At 39.8% G+C, this 25,057-nt stretch overlaps 1 protein-coding gene across 4 annotated transcripts in view; it reads right to left on the minus strand.

Annotated features, from left to right (window-relative positions):
* Nucleotides 1-25,057, minus strand: part of Gpatch2l (G-patch domain containing 2 like) — a 51,422-nt gene that overhangs the window by 16,086 nt on the left and 10,279 nt on the right. Inside the window, exons 3-9 of one of the 4 annotated variants that reach the window (XM_013155295.3) lie at nucleotides 19,202-19,266; nucleotides 15,771-15,947; nucleotides 14,184-14,263; nucleotides 11,116-11,183; nucleotides 10,067-10,121; nucleotides 7,591-7,676; nucleotides 1,180-1,279 (exon numbers count right to left, since the gene is read on the minus strand). In XM_013155295.3, coding sequence (XP_013010749.1) covers nucleotides 1,180-1,279; nucleotides 7,591-7,676; nucleotides 10,067-10,121; nucleotides 11,116-11,183; nucleotides 14,184-14,263; nucleotides 15,771-15,947; nucleotides 19,202-19,266 — 631 coding nt within the window. Of the gene's footprint in view, nucleotides 1-1,179; nucleotides 1,280-7,590; nucleotides 7,677-10,066; nucleotides 10,122-10,173; nucleotides 10,214-11,115; nucleotides 11,184-14,183; nucleotides 14,264-15,770; nucleotides 15,948-19,201; nucleotides 19,267-25,057 lie in introns of all 4 variants that reach the window. The other 3 variants (XM_063241214.1, XM_013155294.3, XM_003472440.5) reach the window with 3 other exon arrangements.

A 25,057-nucleotide genomic window follows, 5' to 3' on the forward strand; every position in this document is an offset into this window, starting at 1 on the left:
TATGTCACACTTGGTCAATGTGTGGGGAGGGAAGAAAAACAAATTTACAAAAGGAAAGTAAGATACTTTTCCTTTTTTTTTTTCTTTAGCTTTAAGAGTTTACAGCTTGGGAAAAATCTATTTTTCAATGTGGGGGATCCACCTGTTTGGAAAGAACCTTAGAGAACAAAGAAGGAAAAGGACCTAGAACAAGCTGTCGGGAAATAAGGAGGAAGCTGGGGTGTTCGGAGCAAGAGGGTGTAGAAGAGATCAGAAATGGAACCAGCCATGCTGTAGAGCACGCTGAGAGCGTAGGTAGGGCAAGCCCGGCTTGGCGGTGCTGGGAGGGCCCTGGAGGATTCTGGAGAAACTCAGCATGTGGGCAGCTACTGCTGCAGCCTCCACCTCCATCCATGTGAGTTCCAGTTTCTTGTTTATCCTCAAATAATCCCATTTTATCACTGCATACATTAAAAATTATGGAAGGGACAGAAAAATAAAGAGGTTGACTTCCTCTCCACTTTTCACTTAAGGGCATTCAACCACCTGCCTTCTGTTCCTTTTAATCTGTTACTTATTTAATGTGTGTTATTTTACTGTGGCATTGTTGGTTCCATTCACAAATGGAACTGAAAAGCCTTCTAACATAGGGCCCCTTCTTAGTGTGAAAAAAGGAGATTTAACCAGATTTTTAGAATGCTCTTGCAAGAGAAGCAGACAGTTGTTCTTGTGGTGAACCATATACCTTTCAAGAGCCTTTCAGTTACTCAGAGTGCTAACTAAAGAAGAGGCTAAGTAAAGTTAAGCTAATGCTGCTACCTGATCAAAGCATCACTCTCCCCTAGAGTGCAAATGATGATCAGACTCACAAAAGGCACTTTTTACAAAAATACCCAGGCTCCACCAACTCTGATTTAGTAGGCTAGGAGTGGGAGCAGAATCTGTAATGGGTTTATTTTGAAATTTATCCCCAGATAATTTTAAGCAGCACTTACTGTGGAAATTACTGAGTTAAAAAAAATCTATCAAATTCTCTTTAATGGCAGAGATCTAAATACTTAGCCTAAAGAGTAACAGAACAACTACATGAATATAAACTTAGCTAAAAACATTGTTCCCCACTCTAGAAGCAATTAACCTAAAGAAAAAATAGGCTCCGCTTGTTCCATTTCATCTGAGAGAGGCCACAGGAAAACCTACACGCAAGTCAGCAACTGCTCGGGGCCTGCGCTGCTTTGGTAGCAGGGTGCCAGGATCCGCACTCCCCTGGAAGGGCCATGTTCTCCGCCTGTGGCAGGGCCTGCCAGAAAGGAGGGGGTGGGACGAGGAGTGACCATTAAAAGCAGTATATTTTTAAAAAATTCTTATAGAAAGTCTAGTTTCTTGTCATTAAGTATGAAGATGAATGTGGAAGATGAACAATTAATTGAAAGTATTTTTTTGAGAACGGAATGTGTATTTTTTATAATTACATATAAACATAGCATTTCTGCTTTGTTTTTATTGCAGGGAACTGAAAGATCAGGTGAGTTGTTCAAATGGCAGTGTTACTTAGGAAACTGGGCAGATCACCATGTCCCTGGGGCAGGAATGTACTTTTAAGGAAAAAAATTACTTTGAGAAATACATGTGTGTATAATAGAATCAGTGCTGGCAAAAGCAACTGAAATGACTGCTTTTAGCTTAGACCAAAGTTGCTAACAGTCATCCTTAACGAGCGAAAGCAGTCTCCATCCGCCAATGGTGAGCTAAGGAACACTTCACCTTTGAAATCACTGACTTTTAAAAGCCATAAGTTCATTTTTTGGTATGAAATAAAAATAAACTTTGATGTAAAACAGGTATTTCTTTGCTCTACTTTTTTTTGAACACATACATTATAAGTAACATCAGGGGGAAAATTGATGTTTCTAAGGACCAAAGGTCACATATATCATATATTCCAATTATTCTCATTGATTACTAATCTATTGACTTCTATTACTTTTAACAAAATTATTGGAACACTGTGCTGGATGTGGAGAGAGCAGATATTTGATAGCTGAGCCAAGGCCCCTTCCAAAGCTGGCAATGTTGTTCATACACTGAGAACTTAATAATGAGGCACTAAGCTGTAATCAAAGAACGATTCCAGTGCAGCGGTAAACGGAGGAGAAGGAGGGAGGAGAGCGAGGGTAAAATCCAGGGAAGCAGGGAGACCCCCTCACTCCTGTGCTTTTACCTTCAGGGGTAACTGACATTTATTAAACACCCAGTAGAGGAAAGACAGTCACAGACTCGCATGTGGGAGAAGACCCCTGCCTCTGACACCAGGAACAGCTACTTCACAAGGACCATAGGGAGCAGAGGCGGCTTATCTAGTAGGAAAAGATCCTTGCAATTTCTCTAATGGCTTTAGATCTAACCTCCGGCAGTCTGTGATAAAGTGCTCACCAGTACCTGAAAATCTTCCCTCATCTGCTTCTCTCAGCCGGCCGGACCAACGCAGGACATTGTGAAGCAGTTTCATGCCATGCAGGAGCAGAACCACCTCCCATCAGTTAGAAAGATGGGTATGTTACAATGGAAAAGGACAGATGCTTTCATCACTCTATGTAGGCAGTAAGGTGCCAGTCAGCTGAGAGCTGTGGTAAACGGGGCCCTCTGAGAGAGGACAAGACTCGGACTGTGGACTGTACAATGGGGGGTTCTACTAGGCGTGGGCAGCCTTGTGGACTTCACAGCAGAAACATTTCCTCACGCGCGCTGAAACTAAGGCACTAAAGGGCTGAGCCAGAGCCACTGCGCAGGTAACACTGCATCCCCAGCAGAGGGGACTAATAAAACGTTCCTTCCCCCAAGCCCTGGGGTAAAACCTCAGGCTGTTTATTGCGGCTCCAAAGGTCAAAATTAATAGCATGAATTGAGTCTTCTTCTTGCTCTTTGAAATTCCTTGTCAAATGGCACAGCCAGCTGGGCACACAACTCTGATATGCAGATCACAATGCTCCCGAACAGATAAAATGAATTACAATGAGCTTGGCCTACCTTACTTCAACTCTCTAATGGGCAGGAAGTTCTCTCTCTTTTTCACCCAAATGCTGTCCAAAAGCCTCCTCTCCTCTTAATATTTTGAGTCATGTAAACACCCCAAGAATCTACATTGCCGCTTATCAGCAAATGACTCCCAAAGCCAACTCAAAAGTTCTTAAATTTGCAATTTATCCTAAGGAAGTAACTCCATAAAGGAAGTAATATTAGCTATCAGGATGTTAAATATTTACATACATTACTTCATCTTGATCCCCACTAGTCCAATAAGAAAAGTGCTAATATTTCCACTTCAAACATGAAGAAACTGAGGAATAGGGAGGTCAGGTCGTCTGCCCAGGAAGAGCTAAGATTACTGCTTGGTCCATCTCACATTAATATCCATGCTCTTAATCTCACAGTGCCTCTGCTAATACCTTGTGAAAAATGAAGAAAAGAGTAGAAGCTATGAGACTTTTCATTAATTAACAAGTATGTATAATAATCACATAACAGTTTGGTGTCTGCTGTCCTTACTGGAACAGAAAATAAAATTTTTCAAATGAAAGTATTTACAAAGGAACTGACTGATTTGAAAAGACATAAAACATGTGCTGTGCTATTTTACAACTTAAAGATAAAAAAAAAAAATGGAAACGGTGGGTGCAAGTCATGGAAGCTAAAGAAAACTCAAAACTGCCACAAAGCACTCAACAACGACAACTTGTAACGTGAGTACCACAGATGTAGCAATCGTTAAATTCTAGTTCCAGGTATTGTTTCCTATAGGTAATAATGGAAAAAAGCTATCTTTTACAATCAATCAATCTTTCAGATTGGGAAAAGTTCCCTGCAGCTCAAGTCTCATTACAAATTTGTGACTGTGCCCTTGACAACAATACCACTGCCTCTGTCAGAACACCAATCACACCATCTGCTGTCTGAGCAGCAGTAATTCTTAACTCCAACTATTCTATCTCAGGAGGGGATCCCAATGCTAGCAACCAAAAGAAAACAACTGGTTTAAGAATTTCATTTGAACACCAACCTTGTATACATGCACCCCACAGACCTCAGCCCGTCCCTGTTTATCGGTAACTATATGCGGGGCATTGTGTAACACATGAACTCTTCTTCACCTGCTGTATCTTCTCCAAAGCCAAGAGAAGTCCACGGGTCTGACTCCCAGAGGAATTGTGCTCACAAGACCAAAGCATGGAGTTTGTACCAATTATGAAATGGGAATCCCTGTTAAGCAAATTACAAAGCACCAGTAAACCATATACACGTAGGGCACAGTTCTTAACCTTGGCTGCCTAGTAGTCACCTGAGATGCTTTACAATAATGCCAAAGCCTGGGCCTCACCCCAGACTATTAAACCAGAATCCCTATTGGTGGGGCCCAGCAAGGATATATATTTTTAAAGCTATCCATGTAATTCCAAAGGGAAGCCAGGATCTAATAGCACTAAAACTTAAGTATTCCTAGAGCGGTACTTCTGAAAAACTTCTTAATCCACCAATCTATTAATAAGTCACACGAAAACCACAAAACTCACCCTCCCATTCCCTGCCATCTGAGCTGTGTTAAAATAATACATCAATACAGTATTATCTTAAAATTATAGTCTGATTATTTATGTGTTTATAGCAATGAAATATAAGCAAGAGAATACCCTGAGGCCACTCATCGCGCATCAGAGATCCCAGGCCCATTCTGAGAATGAAGCTGTATATGGCCCTTGAGGTGACCTCGCTTGCACACACAGGACTTGGGCACTTGGCGGGGTGCAACTGGCAGTGCCCATGCTAGTGGCAGCCCCAGCTCAGAGCACTGACAGGAGAGAACCTTCATAGTCCAGGCATGACTAGCAGACTCTTTGTGCCCTTAAAGGAGAGTAATTATAGGCATGTGAAAAAAGGGAAGCACTCCCCGAGGAACTCTTCCTCACATGCTTCCCAAGAGGCGGGAGGGCCATTAAAAATTCCATGATGAAGAGGAAAAACAGCCTGGGAACAGCCAGGAGGCAATACAGCAAATTAATACACCAGCCCTCCTCAGGGAAAGCTGTGATAAAACAGGAAACACTTCTCTCTTTGCAAAATAAAATTATACCACTAATGATAACATAGTCACCACATAACACACGCAAATCGTTTTAATGATGGGTGTAAAATTCCCAGTGCTGCCTAGATGCTTTGAAAAAAATCTTTTCCTACTACAAATAAAATGGGACGAGAAAAAGATAACATTTCCACTCAAAATCCTTCCTAATACAGTCATTTGGCTGCCTCATCCCTACCGCCACTGCTCCTTCCCAGGCTCTCCTGGGTGCCGGGCTTTTGTTAAGCAGTCCATTGGCAGAGAACCCACTATCCACTTCTAAGTCTGCTCCTGCTGGTCTCCCATACTGCAGTGAAGACTGTTGCCTCTGCATTGACCCTTGGCTGGGCAGAGACCCCATTATTCCCAAATAGTAAGAGATAGACTTGAAAGTTCAGTGATTCATAATTTACATTTTCTAAAACCTGCAGAAGTCACTTTGACTCATCTTTCCCACAGAGCAGCGGTCTCCAAACAGTACTGACTCTGTTTACCCTGGCAAGTAAAAAGGCCTCGAGGAAATAGTCATTATATATGCAGTACACATAAAATACAAATGTATTTTATATATATACAGATGTGATTTAAAATACAGGTAAACTTCAAGGATAAGATAAACAGATGTTAAACTTATAGTAATTTCCTCTTACTTTAAAGATCCTTCATGCATGCAACCCACACGGTATGCTCTACCCTGGGAATGCTGGCAAAAAGTAAGGACAAAGATGACCCATACTTCTCTTCTCTGTTTTTAGCAATGGAAGCAACAACATCATTTCTTCAGAGCAGAGCACAACAGAAACAGAAGTTCAGCTGAGACTTTATGTTTCCGAGTTTAGCCACAAGCAGTGCCAGACAAAGAGAGATAGTAACGATGGGGAAAATGGGGCACACAGAGAAACAAGAAGCTGCCACCCAGGCCAGTCACAGGATGAGGTCTTTCAAAGAAACAGAAATCCAAGAAAAGCAGTGACACTGACTTCAGCACTGCCAGCTCCAGCTAGCGGAGGTAAAGAAGGAGGGCAAAGCAGTCCACTCTAAGCGTGGAATGTGACGCAGGGTACTCACACCGGGTTCCCAGAGTACACACAGTCACTACTTTGCTTGACATCAAGATAAAAAGCTACAGGACTGCTCTCCTCTGGATGGACATCTTATGTGTCATTTTGAGCATATCACCTCTAAGAAAACCTCCTCTGGGTCTCTGGGTTAGGAATCCCTCCTAACTGCTAACAAACGCTCCCCACACAGGAGCAAGTCAGCAAGTGAATGGATGATGAATAAACAGCACGCCACTGAGGAACGGTTACGGTGGTTTTCATGACTCCACTCTTTTCCACGTGCTTAGGAACACCATTTATGATGGCCTTTCTTTTCTAGACTTTCCCTATTCAAATACCACTTCTTCTCCAGGAGAAAGATCTAGGAGTAGTTACGGTTCAGAGTTCACTATGACAGCTGAAGTGAGAGTTCCAACCATATGAATAAAAAGTAACAAAAAAATAAATAAAAAGTTACTTGTTTGTGCAGCCTGTACCCCCAAACCTATTAAAAATCTACTGAAGAACTTACTAGGAAGAAAGAAAATCATCAAAACCTTGGAAAGAATCTGTAGCATCAAAATAATAAAAGTTCTACAGTCTAGTCTGTAAGCTGCTCTTTTGTACAATAACCCCAAGGAATGCTAGCATTGAAACCATAGTTACTTATTTCACCTAAGTCAAGAGAATTTATAAGAATAGGGTTCATTCACTTGACAAATACACACTGAATGCCTGACAAGTGCCAGACAAGGTGCTGAGGATTTGTTGAGGAATAAAACAAGGTCTCTGAACTTTGAAGCTTATAGTCAATGGGAAAGACAGGGGGGAGAGAAAAAAATTATAATTTTTTAAATGAATATGCAAATTCATTCCAGACTGTGAGAGCCATAAAGGAAACAAACAGATAATAAGCACAGAGTGTTGCATCCATTCGATAGAATGGTCAGAGAGGTGGCCACACTCCAGCTGAGACAAGCAGAGGTTTGAGGTCTCCAAGCAAAGGGAACAAGAGTGAAGGACCAAGGAAGAAAAGGCTGCTACTTCTGAAGAGCAGCTGGAGCTCCCCGGTGCAGCTACATCTCTTCCCCCAGAGAGGCAGGAAGAATTACTGAAAGGAGGCTGGACATGCGTGTAGAAATCAGATTATGCAGGGCTTTGCAGGTCATGGCAAGGAACACTAATAACATTCTTTGAAGATGGGACTTTTTAGCAATGGAAATAATAGGAAATATGAGCCAGAAGACTCAGGATACAGTTGAGACTTCATCACACACTAGCCATGTGACCACAAGAAAGATCTCAGCACACTCAGCCAGTTTCTGCATCTGTAGAACAGCTACTTTACCTCTGAAGGTTGTTTTAAGGATCAAACTAGATCCTACACACAAGCATCCTTTACAATCTGACGTGTTACAGAAGGCCACATGGCAGGCAGCACCCACTGGGAGACAATACCTGGCAGAGCAGTGCGCTGGTGAACATCTTCGGTGAGAAGCATCAGCAAAAACATCCAAGGAGTAAAGGGGAGAGAGGGGATTCAACTGTGGAGACAAATAATACTATTTTACTAAGGTTTAATGGAACGGAGCAGTCCCACAGGATAGCCTATTTGTTTTTCCTCTTTGTCCAACTTCTTTCTTACTGAACAGATACCATTCAATAAAATTATGCATATTCGTATGCCCATGAATGTGGTATGCTTGGTCTAGCATACCTCAAAAAAATACTATTACATGTTAAAGCAACAATTTTTCAAAACTTCTAAGACAATAATCATTTAAATAGCAGAAGACAGTACTTTCCAATAAACGTAACAGGAACTTATGCTTAATTACAATGACATATCTACCCTTTGCCCCAAGAAGACTAGGATTAAAATTACCTCTTTATTCCCTTATTTTTTATTTATTTATTTTGGTACCAGGGATCGAACTCATGACCTCATGCTTACCAGGCAGGAGCTTATGCTGCTGAGCTAAATCCCTGGCCCTTATTCCCTTATTTTTGCAAGTATTTCAAAGGATAAATAGTTAGCACACTATAGCATCATAGTGGTAAAACAAGACTAAAATTAGAATATCTAATTTTTAATCCCAGTCTACCACTGAGTATCCTGTACTGAAAATTAAATAAGCTCTTTGAGCTTTATATGTCTTAACTATGTTACAGGGTTATTCTAAAGACTAACTGAAATACTGTTTTCAGGTTGTAAAGTAATCTCAGTTTCTTTTTTTTGTCTTTTTCCTTTTTATCGGTACCGGAGTTCGAACTCACGACTGCCTGCTTGCAAGGCAGGTGCTTATGCCGCTGAGCTAAATCTCCAGCCTAATCTCAGTTTCTTATCTGTAAAACAACTACTGATCTCATAAGCTGGTTCTGTGGGGTTGCGGGTATAGCTCAGTGGTAAAGCATATGTCCAGTATGCATGAAACCCTGGCTTCAATCCCGAGCATCAAAACACGAAAACAAGACGGGGGTTATGAAGATCAGATGGGATACTACATATAAAAGCACCTCACTTCATGCTTACTAGCTTTCTTTGAAGTTTTCCTGTAAGAATCCTTCCTTCAAAGTCCATAACTAAAAGTACCATGAAGGAAAAGAATTTAAAATGGTAACTTCAAAAATACTTGAAGAGAATGTAGAAAGAAGGGAGAAGCAGACAGAGACAGAGAGACAGAGAGAGAGAGGAGAGAAAGAGAGAGAGAGGAAAACATGGAAACAAAGCTTTTGAAAAGAGGAGGGGAGCAGGGGTTGAAGGGAAGACAGAGGAATGGGGGGAAAAAACAAGTTACATCATACACAGGTACAAATTCTCTATGATGAATGTGATCACTATGTATACTTAAAATGTATCAATGAAATCTGATTTAAAACAAAAAAACAATGTAAACTAAGTAATTGTTCTACCATGAAGCTCCAGTCCCAGTTCTACTAGCTATAACTTGGGTGAATATTTTAAATTTTATGGGCCTCCAGCTCCCCATAGGTACATGACAAATCTGGACCACAGGTCCCCTTCTGCTTTGGGGTTTTCTAATGCAAGCGTGATCAGTGGTCTGGCTAAGAGTCCCCAACTGAGTCTCTTTACACGAACTTTCATGAGTTTTTCTTTATCTGGCTACTCACTTGCACTATGCTTACCTAGTATTTTTCTTCATACCAATTACTTTTACTCAGTCTTACCCTACATGTTTCCATGAAATAATAAGCTTGATAATAATTACATTTCGATAATGTACATTATAATACAAAATTTAAAATTAAAAGTGTATCCATATACGTCAAATTGTCTCATAAATATACACATTATGTCTTCAATGTTACATTTCATTTTAAAATGGTAACTTCACAATGAAATTTCCAAGCATAAGCTGTATCTCAGCTCAATAGGATACTAAGTAGTTCCCTAAGCAAACAGGAAGCCTAGGAGTTTTTACATATATCAGTCTTCATCAATCTTACAACTCTTTATTAAGATAAAGCAATCTTTACAAGCCCAATTAAAAACTTCAAACATAAGTGAGTATCACAGTAGCCACTCCAAGTAATGTTTAAGCTGTGAAGCCTACAGAAAAGGCCCAAAGGTGCCCAGGGCCCTCTCGGGTGGAGCTGGGGAAATGTCTTAAGAGGGCAAAGATCCCAGGCCTTGACCCACTTCACCCAAAGCAGCTCCACCTTCTCCGCTTCATGTCTAGGTGTCAGCTCAGGACTGCACAGCATGGGATTCTGATGCTGAACTTGTTCGGATTCCTCATAGCAAAGCTCAAAACTAAGGTAAAAACAGGGTTTCCTTGTAATGAGTTATACAAAACTGATGATCACAACTGTGCTCCAAAGGGGAGACTGGCTACTGTTCTCATTAGTGGGTGACAGATATTAGAAAACGGTCCTCAAAGGAAATCAGAGTAACATGAGGAGGGACTCTTACCTCATGCGCACAAGCAGAAATGTGAGGAAAATCACATGGCAACGCTTTATTCTTTCTAAAGAAAAGGAAATCAAATGATAAAACAAAGATGGCAAAAGTGATCTTACCTGATTTCGTTCTCTTTTCCCAGTTGATGGTAACCAGAAACTAAACAGAGGGAGAGAAAATAATAGGAATGGAAATAATAAAAAAAAGTAACAGAAATATTAGGAAAGAGAAAAGATTAAACAGTGGAATAATGAAGTAAAGATAAAGAAAAAATGGGAAAAAAAGATGGAGTTGGAGGAGAAAAAGAGAAAGATATTAACTGTGTGTACACTTTTTGGCTGACAGTTAACTCTTGAAAGGGTGGAAGGTTTCATAATGGTACATACATAACAGGACAGGTGAGAGTAAACCCAAGATTACACGTGATATGCCTTTCCTGCAGAGCAGCTACACTACAGGAGGATCCCAACTCTCTAAGAGTAGCAAACTCATGTACCTCTTCCTGCTCTGTAAATTAAAACACAGGCTAGACGGATGTGCACAAGATTGTAACTGGTTCCTGGCCATGGTGTGTACAGACAGGACCCCTGCCCCAGCCAACCACGTGACGGGTGCAGGCTGTCATGAGAAAAGGCAGGGTGATTCTTCTGGAGCTACACACAGCTTTTTATGGCATTTACCCCAGAAATTAGGACAAAAAAACTCACAATATAGCAAAATAGGGTGATCACCAATTTTGAATCAAAAAACTTTTTTTTTCCAAAAAGAAAACATTTCTGAGAGACAGAAAAATGACTTTAAAATAGAATAGCCTTACTGGCAGGTACTAGTATAGCACTTAGAAATATAAAAGGCAAGAAAGTAAAAACTAAGAACTAAAAGCAAATCAGTGCCATGGTTTTAGGAGGTTAACCATCCTGACTGTACAAATTTAAGCTCTCTCTCTCTCTTTTTTTTTTTTTTTTGCTGTGAAGCTGATCTGTAGGTTGCTTTACAAAGCCCGCTTCTGCTTCTGTCTCTAAGGAACGGCCAGGACAGCCAGCAAGAATTTCAGCACTTACTCTTTCTGCCGGGGGTCACTGATGATATGACTTATCCTCTCAGTACCCAGAGTACTTACGCTGGTCTCCTAGAAACACAAGGTAGACAAGAGTATCATCAACCACAGAGGCGACAATCTGTCACCCAGCTCACCGGTCCTCAAAACTGTGCCAGTCCACACAATTTCAAATGTGCATGTCAAACATCAACCTCAAAATCTAATAGCAACTATAGTTCTTTGTGGGAATCTACCTTTAAGGGATTATATACCCTCATTATTCTAATGATCCAAAAAAAGTCATAATACTTTTAAACTTTAGGTGAAATTTATTTTTTTATTTTGTTTTTTGGCAGTACTGGGGATTGAACCCAGGGCTATACTCCCCAGCCCTTTTTACTTTTATATTAAGACAGGCTCTCATTAAGGGAGTCCAGGCTGGGATCAAACTTATAATGCTTCTGCTTCAGCCTCCCAGGGGGCTGAAATTAGAAACCTGTGCCACACTTGAGTTAAAAGAAATTTATTTTTAACTGATACATAAAACATAAAAATTATACGTCAATGGGATACAATGTGATGTTCAATATATACATATATCCTATACTGTTTAAATTAGTTTATACCTACTCCTCAAATATTTATCATTTCTTTATATACATGATATTTTAATATAGTAATACTTCCTGAAATTATACATGTATATAGGAATAGAAGTCCTTTTTTAGAAAATTAAACAGCAAAAAATTTGGAAGAGGGGTGCTGGAAATTGAACCCTGGATTGCTTTAATGGTGAGCTACATCCCAGTCCCTTTTATTTTTTGAGACGGGGCTTGTTATACTGTCTACATAGGACTCCAACTTCCGACTTCTCCTGCCTCAGCTTCTCTCGGTGCTGGGATTACGGCATGCAGCATTATGCTTGACAACAGCAGCCAATTTTTATCAACTCAGCACACCAAGCTCCATCGGCTGTGTGACTGTGACCACAGAGACCCTAACCCTGGGACTCTCACTGAGTCCTCACTAGTACAGTCAAAATGCCTGCTGACCGAATGTCTATATGTTAAAGGATTTTGGTGGCTTACAAAAGTTGTCACCCTGTATTCTGTGCCTTAAACATCACCTCAAAGCAATATGGAAGTTTGTGTAAATTGATTAGTAAATTCAGGACATTCACGCTTGTAGTGTTAAAGCCTACCCAAACACTGTCTGCAATTCAGAAACTAATTGTCTCCAAAAAATTGGAAAGTGGCAGAAGGCACTCAGCCTTCATTTAACTTGAGTACATTAATAATGAATATCTCTCACAACACCTGAGAAAGCACACCGACCCCAGTACAAATAAGAGTCACACAAGGAGCCAGGATTAACACAGAGGACATAAGTCAGTGGCATGAATGTCAAGGATGTCAAGCCTGCTACTTTAACACATTTTGTTTCTGAGCAAATGTAATTACCCGTATTCAACTGTGTTCGGATTAGCCTAAACATTAGCGTACATATTTTAGCAGAACCACCAGCTTTAGAAAAATTAATTTGAGGTCAGATCCTGGACAGGAATGGAGCTAAACAAAAAGGTTTCACAAGATGCAGTCTTTATATTCCTCGTCCCTTACGGCTGTGCCTCCTGATTACAGACACACAATGGTAGGGGGCCAAGGAAAGGGATGGATGAAAAATGAGTTATTTGTTACAGCAGAAAAATTATTAACTTAAAATGCCGTAATGTTTAAATTTACAGTTTATTACTGTGTAAATTACAAGCAGTACTTTGCGTAATTAGCAGCTTGCTGGCAGGGAGCTGTGAATGGAACTCATTATTTATGATTACAATTTGGAAAAAGAGAAGAGAAACAGGGGAGGGAGAAACAGGGGGGCAGAGCAGTGACCTCTGCTAGAAATGACAAATATCCCTCTAAGGTGATGAAGATGAATTAAACAAGTAAATATTACCCTACTCATGCGACATCATTAGAGGCATGGCCAATGGCCTTCGCTTCCTTCCAGCCCAGCTGAAGGGAGCCTTCTGCCAGCAAAAGCAGTACTTTATTGACTGAACTGAGCAATCCAATCATCAAACGTCTTTCTACTGGGATATTTGAACTGGAATTTAAAGAAATAAGAATCTGAGTCTGTCTCGAAATAAACAGCTTTACTTCTTTCCATGCCTCAAACTTCAGAAAACAGCACCCACGAGGCTTCAAAAAGCAACTGACCTTTGAGAGGAAGCACACTGCGGCTGACGACCGCACACACAGCTCGCCACACATGCTCAAGGCTCACCCAGCGAACAGAATATTCTCAGATCTCTCTCTTTCTTACTCTGCCCAGCACTACCCGCTCTGACCAGCAGGAGCCCTGCCTTACTCTACTTTCTCCCTCTCAAAGTTACAGGGGAAAAAAATAAAAGACGAAGAGAGATAAAGTAGCCCTGGGTTCAAATCTCTATTCTGCCACTTGGATTCACGCAGCATCAGGCATCATCTAACTCCTTTGAACCTAAGTTTTTCTCAGCTGCCCCAGGGGGCTGGCACCTTGAGCAAAGCAGCTGGGAGGAAGCAGTGAACTGAGTGCCTGGCACGGTCCCTGGCAAAGGCAGACCTGAAAAATGGTAGCAATTCCCCCCTCCTGGCAGAGGAAGGGCTCTTAGAACTGAGAGAGATTTTTTGTCTACTTTTTTAAAAATGAATTTTAGAACGAAAAAAATAAAATTAGGATTAAACAAAGATACATTCCTGAATTCAAAAGAAGAAACAAAACAAAAACAAAACTGTACTTTTACTCATTCAGTACCACAGGACTCGTGGATGGTGCAGAAGAGACAGTAGGTTCATGAACTGATACATGACAGAGGCGGCAATGAGTGTTTTCCTTGCCAGAACTTCTCTGTAAATGAAGCTTTTATCTGTTATGTGTGTATTCATTCAAATTCTACAAAATGTTTACTCAGGTGAACTCCCAAAATATTCCAGTTGGTTTCCTTAACTCCAGGGAGCTCTGTAGGGCCTTTGATTGTCAAAAGGGCACACAAACCCCACTGGGAATATCATCTTCCTATGGTGCCTCAAAAGCCATGAGAGTTGTCACCTTCCCAACCAGCCTTCTTCGCCCCTTTCTGAGGCATCGAGCTGCAGCTCCTGGCAGACGATTCAAGCGAGTGTGGTACCCTAAAAACAGAGGGCCTCAGTTACTGAATGCAGAAACCCCACAAGCAATCAAGTGCATCTAGTCCCCTGGAGCCCTTACCCCTAGCATCTTCAGAAAGGTGTCTGCCAACAATGTATACTCCCATCTCCTTGTCACTCAAGCATGAACCCAGGCATGCCATTCAGCTTCAAGCTGGGCACCCTCATCTGTAAAGCGATAATCACTTGCTCAGTCCTACCTCAGCAGCTGTTTTAAAGACCCAGTGAAAGCATAATGGGAGATACTCTGTAAACTACAAACACTATGTGAATGTAAGGTATTATTAATAATTTCTAGTTTTAAATGTAAATGCTGGTGAAATAATGGTGAAAAGAAAATGCAGAAAAACACAGTTTTTCTAACTTCTATATGTGTCCCCCACAGAAACAGCATCTCAAAGAATCTACATACCTATCAATGATGGGGTCTCTAGGTTAAGGACTAAAGGCCATTTGAAGTTTCTTCTTGCTAGTCTTGCTTGTGGGTCTTTTAAGTGGTTCATAAAGGAGTTATAGAAATGTTTGTTGAAATGTCTGATAAGTTATTAAGGTAGCAAAAACCAGTCTTTACCAATAACCAAATGTTTTGAGAAGGCCAATCAAACACACAAAAATCAAATAAATCCCTACAAAATAGGAGTTTATAGTCTTAGTGTATTCTGACCACCAATATTACTTAACAAATAATTAATAATGGGCTAACTGGCTGATCACTGGTTAATGAGAATCCTAGTACCATAAACTTAGAGAGCTAATGAAGCCTATTAAATGTTATATATCTTAAATAATGACCCTCATCCCTCAAGGAAATAAAGAGACTTAGTAGTCACCACCACAGAGCCAGAAGACAGTACCAAAGATGACTACCACACTTCCTTCTCCCTGACCTACGCTCTTTCCACCCTGTTTTGCTAACTCACAAGTGAAAGAACAAAGGGAAAGGATATGTATATGTGTTAAAGTATGCAATAATATAATCATTAAAATAACATTTAAAAAGTATTTTTAAATCATCCACTTAATATGCCATTAATCTTGTATATGAATGTTCTTATTAAACCCTATTTTTTTCTATGAGATAATATTTTGGGCTTCCAATGAAACTCAGTAGTTCATCAGTTTTACAGCAAGGTAAGCAGCTGTGACACTAAGCTAGCCTTCCTAAACCTGGCACAAAATGGCAAGCTGAAGAGATGTCATGCTAAAACGGACCCTGAGAGACTCCATGGACTGACCGAGGTAGGAAAGGACAAGCCCCAAAACTCACTCTTAAACCCTCTGCGGTGTGATGAACGGTACACATGCCGCAACGGGCTGTTTGAAAGCTCTGAAGGGTCGCCATCTCTGCTCTAGGAAGTCCCTGGCTAGCCCTACAATTCAGATAGTAATATGTGCTTAGAGGTGTGAGCATGTTTGAGTACAGCATGATGATTTTTGCCAAAGAGAATCATCAAAACATCAATTGTATTTTAGTATCCTCAAAACTCACCTCTCTGAGCAGGCCGAGAAGGTAAAAGGAATGTAGAATCTGAAAGTTTATCCAGCCCAGAATCCATTCTTTCTACTTCAGCACAATGATCAGGAGCCCACTTGGGCAGAAGATTAGGAACAGTGAATCCAGGGACGCATTCTCCTTCATAGAACCAGTCACTCTGTTCATCGTCCCCTAAAGCAAACAGATCACAGTGTAAGCCAGAATTGTAACATGAATTAAGAGGAACCAAATAGGAGGATCATTTCTCGTGCTATCATTCTGACTATATTTTAATTAAATAAAAGTAGCAAAAAACTGTTCAGGTCTTTCTTCTTGATATACATATGATGAAAACTGAGACATCAAACAAGGTTCGCATGAATAGCATGCTGTTAGATTACAATGTTTAATAAGGCTACCACTTATTAAGCCTTTACAACCCACAAGGATCCAGGCTAAAAATCCACGACTATGTTATTTCTGCCAACCTCTGCACTAACTCCAGCTTACAATGAGGCAAATAACAGCCAATGAAGTCAAGGTTAAGTTGATAAATGATAAAAGCTAGATTCTGAATCCAAAATATCACTGACTCCAAACCTGAGGTCTCTCCCACAAAAAATAAACTGCCTCCCTTACCGTTCTCTGTGTACAGGTAAACACAGGGATTTAAAACTATACATATTCCTTATTGCAAAGCTAGCTACTCTTAAGGGTTTTTTTTTTCCTATATTCAAATTTCTCATAAAAAGTGAACGATAGCCAGGCACAGTGGTGCATGCCTATACTCTCAGCACTCCAGGAGGCTAAGCAAGAAGACTGAAAATCTGAACCCAGCTTGGGCAATTTAGTGACTTAGAAGGATTTTTGTCTCAAAATTTAAAGTATAAAAGGAGGGCTGAGGACATGGCTCAGTGGAAGGCCCTCGATTCAATTCTTAATAACACAAAAATACAGTGGCACAAAGAAAGAGTAAGGGCTATCAGTCAGAATCTTTTCAGTAAACATGCACACGGAAACAGGATACTTGAGGGTATTTTCATTAAGTGACTATTTACAAGGTTACAGAGATACAGACCAAGAAACCAACAAGAAATGCTGATACCCAAAGCCAGCACAGCAAGCAGCTTTTACCAGTGCTAGACCTGGAGTGGGAAAGAATGGTTATCAGAGCCCAGAGAGAGAACTGCACTACTGGGCAAAATCTGTCAAACAGAAGAAGCAGTTTCCAACAGAGGAACGAAACGACTGTCAACAGACAACCCAACAGAAAGGCAGCCAGGGAAAGCTATAACCCAATGTCCTCAGGACCTCCCTGTAACAGAATAATTCATCCACACCCCCGCCCTTTGCCATGGTGCCTTCCTTCTCCATCAGACAGAGCGCGCTTCCTCATCCTCATGAAGCTGAGCTTGGTCACATGCCTTGCCGAAAGTAGCAGAACATTAATAGGTGTGATTTAAACAAAGGCTTAAATACGCAAGTCTGGCTTGGTCACTTGGCATTTATGTCTTCCGGCATGAGAATTCCATCCTGCTTCTTTAGCCTAAAAAGATGCAAGGAGTAGATAAAACTTGAAGCCCAGAAACCAGCTGAGTCCAGGCAAGATCAAATGAACCACAGCCAACCCACAACCCGAGGCAAGAAATAAATGTGGTCAACCACTGAAATTGTAGGGCAGTTAAGCAGCATTATCATAATAAAAATTTCATTAATACAACCAATCTCATTCATTTCTCCACTCTTCTTTTGATGCCTCCTATTAGACAAATACAATAGAAAACTGTAAGCAAAAAAGTCCACTGACATAGCCATGACTGTGCCCCAAAGGGGCAAAAGAAGACCAGTGTCTGCAAGTCAAGGAAAAATAACGACAAGATTTCAAACAGAGACCAGCATAAACAATGATATGGAAACTGAAATTAGCACTGCTTTGCGCTGAGAACTTTAAGCATCTAAAAACCACTAAATGTGTAAAAGTGAGACAGAGACAAAGAGTTGAGGCTGCAGACTATTCTATAAGCTTTCAATGTAAATCGAGCAGTCTTTTTTAATGAAAATACTTTCTGAAGGCTCAAAACCTGATTTACTGTAACAGATCCACATTTTCTTACACCTCTGTGTAACTCATAACCTCTGAAAAGTAGTAAAATCAAAGAAAAAGGGCAAACACTAGTAACTAAAGAGTATATGCCAGATCATCCACGTAAGACAACCAGCCTTTCTTAGCATAACAGAATCAAGACTAGCTTGAGGAGCCTATCTGCGCATCCTCAGCCTCTAGGGATTCCTGGTTCTCTCAAAATCAGGGAGGAAAAAGCTACTCACAATAGCCTCCTTTATAGGAGAAAGCACAATGACCGCATGGAGATGAAGCTGTCTCTATCCTACAACTCTGAGGTGTGGCTGAGATACCCTCTCCACAGGCCCTTTCCAGAGGACCCGGATTCTCCAATTCTAGGGAGCCTAACTAGACTGACCTAGACATGCAGCCATTGTGCCTGTCCTTTAATCACTCAACCTTTGCAGAAAGATCATTGGATTTCAGCACTAGAAGGGATTTCGGAGATCTACACATTTCTTGAGTAGATTAAGAAAAATACAATCTGAAAAGGAATGAAATTCTTATTGGCATACAAGTAGTGGGATCCTATGTAAGTCTAGAGAACAAGAATTGAGTAAAATGGCTTCATACCAATGTGAAATTTCAAATTATTCTTTAAGTAGTAAAAATAAAGAGCTAGAAATTAACATACACTTCTTTTATTCACGGGGCTTTATATTAATATTTAGGCATTTTAAATTGAGAGAAGACATTTTATATAAAATATTCACCTAGCACACTATAATCACTTACAAAGAAGGTAAAATTCTCTCTACAAAAATAAAAATATTTTATCCAAAAAAGGGAATAGTACAGTAAGAATATTCCATGGTTCCAAGAAAAAGTATTCCCAAAGTCCCAGCCTTGACACTTTAACCCCCTAGACCAGTGATGGCAAGTGCGTGGCAGCTAGCTGTCTGTTATCAATGAAAGCTCTACAGGGTTCACCATCACTATCCGAGACCACTGAGTCTCAAAATATGAACGACCTGCCTAAGATACTTGGATACTTTAGATACTGGGAGAAAATGCAGATTCAGGAGCCAATTGTAGGCCTATTTAGTTTCCAGGAGCTATTTGCAGTGCTAATAGTTTCCCACATGGCTCACATGTGTCCTAAAATTTCAGAACTGCCAGAGACAATCTCTGTATTCAGTGAGTCAGTCCTATAATCATTTTTTTTTGTCTCTTTCTTTTTATCAGTACCAGGGATCAAACTCATGACCACATACTTGCAAGGCAGGCGCTTATGCCACTAAGCTAAATCCCCAGCCCCAGTCCTATAATCATTAATCCTCTCATAAACAATGAACCAATAGTCCAAAGCTGGGATAGAGATTACCTTGCCGTCCTTCATCATTGGTAAAGAGCCCGGCGTCACTGCTGCTACACACACTGCTGGTTTCACTGGGGGGAAAAAAAAGTGATACACAGAACTCATCAATTCCAGTCAAAAATCACTGACATTCTTCCTGTCTTCCAACAGAAACACCCCAAGCTTCCTTAATTTCATTCCAGTGTATTAGCCAAAGAGATATAGAAGTTTCATAGGGAAACCACAGGTGATGTCTATTTTCCCCCAAAAAATAAAAATATATATAAGAGAATGCTAAAAACGTTACTTGTATTTCAAAGTACTTTTAAAATACCTAAAGTCATTTTGTTTGTTTAGGATCATATTTATTAAAGCTGATCCAAGTAACCTCAACTGGTTCGATACGCTAAACAATGCAAATTTACATTTACTAGCCAATTTTTTTCTAATTTTATTTTAAAAATATTGTCAACAATCAATTTCAAATGAAATTATGCAGCTTTAAGACATCTAGCATTAAAAAAAAGACATCTAGCATCTTTTGCATTTTTCTCACTTATAGGCAGCATACAAAAACCCATGGACAGAAAATTAATATAGAAAAAGTTGTAGTTTCTAAAATTTAATGTTTTCCTTGATATTAAACAAACACACAAAACTCATTTTGAAAGGAGTTAAACATAAAAACAAAAAACCAAATTCCATTTGACTCATGAAACAAACACAGTAACTGGTCCTGCTGCTTCTTGTGCTGCTTTTTTCTACCTGCTCTTCATTAAATGGTTCAAGAAAAATTTCTCTATCCTTGACAAGATTAGCTATTTCCTTCACTGGGAGTATTTCCCTTGGAACTAGTCAACTTTGTTTTTCATCTACCTTAGAAGATGGAAGAAATCAAAGTAAAGAAAAAGCATTTTACTATACTACAAAGGGAACAAGATTGGTAAAATCCTAACCTACATTCCTGGGTCAAAACTCTGAAAATACTTTATATTTTGCAACATTTCCAAATACCTTGCCAACACTAACACTTCAAATACTGAATAAATTAGTAGCAATCTTTTGCTCACTTAAGCTTGCCTCTGAATAACAGATGTAAGAGCTCTGTCACAGCGAAAGTCAATAAAACACTCTATTTCTGTATAGGTCTTTTCCTTTTATTTTCTTGTATACTTAGAGAAGACACTCAGGGGTCATTCTAAGCAATGTATTATGAGGCTATCTTGCCAGAACCTTCAAAGGGTTCTGCAGTGATATCCAGAAGACATCCTCACCAAGTACTGTGCACTGCGGCGTTTAAGGAACTGTACCTGTTAAACTTAATGCTGTTCCTTTTGCATTCTGAGCAGATGTGAAAAACCTGAGTGCTCTCATACCATTAAGTCCTACCACAGTGACTGTATCTCTCCTCCTCTCACTTCAATTATAAAGCAAATCTTACACTATCTTTTGTACTTCCTGTGATATCAAGAAAAGATACAGGGCTGGGAATTTAGCTCAGTGGCATGAGTGCCTGCCTGGCAAGTGCAAGGCTGTGAGTTCGATGCCAGGTACAAAAAAGAAAAGACACAAAGCAAATTAGCCCACGGGTCTACCCACCGTCATGTCATGTTTTAGTGAGACTTAGGATCAGTAAACATGCTATATCCCCTGTTTTTGTATGACATGTTAAGTTAAAAAGGTTTCAAAGTTTTAAAGGTTGGGGGGGGCAGGTGTCAAAAGACAAACATTTTGTGACACTTGAAAATCATATGAAATTCAAATTTCAATGTATGTAAATAAAAGTCTCAATGGAACAAGGTCACACTTATTCACTGACACGTACCCTATGGTTTCTTTACTTTCAACTGCACAGATGAGGTCTTATAACATAGACTCGCCCACAAAGCTCTAAAGTATTTACCATCTTACCCTTTACAGACAAAGTTTGTGGATCCTTGTTCTACATGTGTTACAAGTTTTGCTGTGCAATGACTAAAGTCTCCTCTGTGTGAATATTTCCCATTTAAAATTTAAACATCTATTTTATCACAAAGTCCATCAATTTTCAATCCTATTCATTTCCAGCCATTTGTAAACACTACATAACACAGTGCTTCCATGATCTGTTTTACAAGGAATCCACTGACTTCTAATATTTTAAATAAAAGGGGCAGGTTCACAGAATATCTGCTGGATCAGGAAGGTGAGGGTACCTTGTCAAGGCACATTTTGTATTGCTTTATCAACAGCATGTCAAGAGAATAAACAAACCTGAAAGAGCTTTGGAACTTAGCTAGCACAGCACTCCAGGAGACTGAGGCAGGAGGATAATAAGTTCAAGGCCAGCCTGGGCTACTCAGGATCTTAGTAAGACCCTATATCAAAACAAAAAATGAAAAATGGATGGGGATATAACTCAGTGTGCATGCCTTGAGTTCAAACCCAGTACTGCTAAACCAACCAACAGCCCATTTCCTACAAATACTCATTACAGTAGTAATAATACTATTGAAATATCCTCAGGACTCAAGGAAAATAGAGACATATTTTCTTCATAAAAAATTATGTCCAGCTGGGTGTGGTGGTACGTGTCTGAGGCTAAGGTAGAAAGATCACTGAGAGTGTGAGGCCAGCCTGGATTATGCAGTAAGACCCTGTCTCAAAAAAAAAAAAAAAAAAGAATCATGTATCCCCAATTTTATCAGTATCTGGAAACGAACGTATTATCTGATAGCATTTGCTAATTCTGTTTCTTCTCTTAGAATAACTTGTGAAAATGTAATCATAGATAAAAAGTTGCTAGCACATTTTGCTAAGAAGGAAAAAGTAGGAGCTTCAAGGCATGCTTGCACATAAACACTATGCTGCACCCTGTAAAAACGTACTGCTACCTAGAAAACAAAGGCAAAATTCCCTTCAGAATTAAGGCCAAAGCCTTCCAGATGTGCAGCCCTCATTCACCCTGGCTCAGATCAGCATGACTTTAATAATGATTTAGTCAAATACAAAATGTTAATGTATAGCTAGTTCAATTTAACATCTGTTAAAAACAAGTTCATACCTTTCAACAGACAATTTTCTTTTAGCATCTCTGTAGATCATATGTCTCAAAGTTCAAAGATGTCAGGCTCTCACATATTTTTTTTTCCTAATTATAAGACTTCAATTTTGCCTATAACTTTTTTGCTATGAGCTTTTTCATAAGAAAAAAATTGAGTCTACCTATAATGTCTATCCCATTTGTGGTTCTCTAAAGCTTAGTCAAAAGACAGAAACCCAGCCTTTATGAATCTTGAGGAAAAAACAGAACAGAACGATGTCTACAGCAGGTTAACAAAGCCTTGTCCTCTCTTTAAATGGTGGCCACTCCTAGAGGCATCAGGGTCTCCTGTCTCTGCCTTAGGAGCCATTTTGTACTCCCTGTTCTTATGTGAGCTAGGGGATTCTAACCTGCAAGTGGTTTGCATACAAAAATCTTTCTAGGGGCTGGGGATTTAGCTTAGTGGCATAAGCACCTGCCTTGCAAGCAGGCAGTCGTGAGTTGGATCCCCGGTACCGATAAAAAGGAAAAAGACCAAAAAAAAAAAAAAAAAACAAAAACAAAAACTTTCTAGACTATTTCACAAACATTTTAGATAAGTACAGTAATCTTTCAAATACTTTACACATTCTTTAAAAAATCCAATTCTGAATTGAGAGAATAAAAGAATCTCTAACAGGAAAAGAAGGAAAGATACCTCCACCCCATTTCTCCTATTCTTTCATTAGGAAGTATTTATTAAATATTTCCTACATCTCAGATGCTGCCATAATCACACTAAAACTAAACAAAGAGACATTCTAATCACAATTTAAGTGATACATTTTATGAAAGTTTTAGTTGAGACAGTAGGAAAAGGGTATGAAGAGGCAGGGAGGTGAATGCTTTCCAAAGACAAACACTCCTAAATACTAAAGAGTGGTGAGAATCTGTAACTTAACCTTAACACTCAGAAATCAAGAAATGCCTTGAGAATGACATGAAAGTAAAATTATAATACATCACACTTCTCTATGATGGCTTTCATTCAAAAATATTTCCATATTTTATTCAGCGGTGTATCACCATCTTAAGTAAGATACACATAAAATTAGGGCCTGGATTTTGAATCACTTATTGTATTCCCTAATTACTATATTAGCAACTGAGCCACATCCAACTGAAATAAAAGAAATGCAAAGAAAGTCAAAAAACAGTAGTTCTAAAAGTTAATCTTCCCACCAACATTTTGATGAAAATTCTCAAATACACAAGTTGAAAGTTTTTACACACATTCTATCACCTAGATTCTGCAAATAACGTTTCGTTTTGTTTTGCTTGTCCACCTAAACTTGAACTTTGTAATTAGTGGCACTCTCAGGAGACCAGATGATTGCGAATGGTGTCTATTTCACAGAAATATATTATCATAGGAATCCAGCCTAACAAATGCTGTTGGAGGGTCAGAGGTGTAGCTCAGTGGGACAGAAGCTGGACAAGAACCTGAGTTTAATTCCCAACAGCAAAACAAAACAAAACACAAAAACTCACTTTTGATACGCTTGTCTGCTGAAATAATTGCAAGACAAACACTGGCTTCTGTTTTTGTTTTGTTTTTGAGACAGGGTCTTACAATGTATTCTAAACTGGCCTTGAATGGATGGCAATACTCCTGCTTTAGTCTCTAGAGTGTGGAATTACGGGTGTGCACCACCACATCCAGCTACAAATGACACTAACAACCAAACAGTACACACCTTAGCACAGAACTGAATGTGCTTTCACTTGAAATGTTCTTCAAGCTCTAACAATGCACTGTCCGCCTGGTAAGGAACAGTGAAAGGGCTTCATTTTCAAATCAGCAAGAATAAAACTTGTTTTAATACTATAGCATATTTATTCTAGATGAGAGATCAATGTTCGGGTCTTAGTTTTCTCAATTCGAAACTCAATCTTGTTGGTAAAGCAGAATCAATGGTAAAAACCCAACCTCAGTACCAAAAACATCTGCACCAGTGGTTTTCAACTGGAAACAACTTTGTATGCCTCCCCTCAGGGTCATTTAGGAAAGTCTGGAAACACATCTCAGTTACAGCTTCAACTGGAGGATGCTAGTGTCTACAGGATGGATCTCACAACTTAAAGAACAGACCCTCTACAAAGATTTTGCCCAAATGTCAGTAGTCCCTGAGCTGAGAACACTGACTTACAGGAATGAATAAAAAGCAAAACTTTATCGTATATGATAGGAAAAAAAATATTTCAGCCAGCCAGTAGCCATCTGTAGTAACAAATTCCCAGAACCTATACGCTGGTTATTTTACACCCCAATGTAGTCCTCAAACATGCCAGGACTGATCTGTGTAAACCAACAGCACATGGCAGAAGTAACGCTGTCACTCCTGAGATTCAGTTATCAAGACTGTACTTCCAACCTGGACTCGCCCATCCTGTCACACACACTTCTCTAAGATCACTCACACAGGAAGAAACAGCTACTGTATTGAGGACAATGACAGTGCTGGGGGCTGAGAAGAATGTGGAAAAAGCCCAACAGCCTAATGAGAAAGCCAGTGGGGGAGCCTGGAAGAGCCCCCAGCCCACTCAAACTCTGACTGGCTGTAGCCCCTCCCAATGGTTTGACAGCAGTTTCTGGACTGACTCTAAAGCAAAACCACCCGCCAAGCTGCTTGCAGACTCCTGAACTGGAACTGGAAGACAGGGAATGTTTGCCGTTCAAAGCTACAAGCTGTAGGGCGATTGTCCCACAGCAACAGGTAGTACAGAAGCTTTATAAACTCTTCTTTGAAAATAATTACATTCTACTTGTAATTAAAGCGCCTAGCTTCAGCAAGACAACTCTGTAAATTTCCAAAACTGTG

Source organism: Cavia porcellus, unplaced genomic scaffold (genome assembly GCF_034190915.1).
Source record: "Cavia porcellus strain 051 isolate PalLab524CR breed Dunkin Hartley unplaced genomic scaffold, mCavPor4.1 scaffold_31, whole genome shotgun sequence".
Taxonomy (NCBI): Eukaryota; Metazoa; Chordata; class Mammalia; order Rodentia; family Caviidae; genus Cavia; species Cavia porcellus.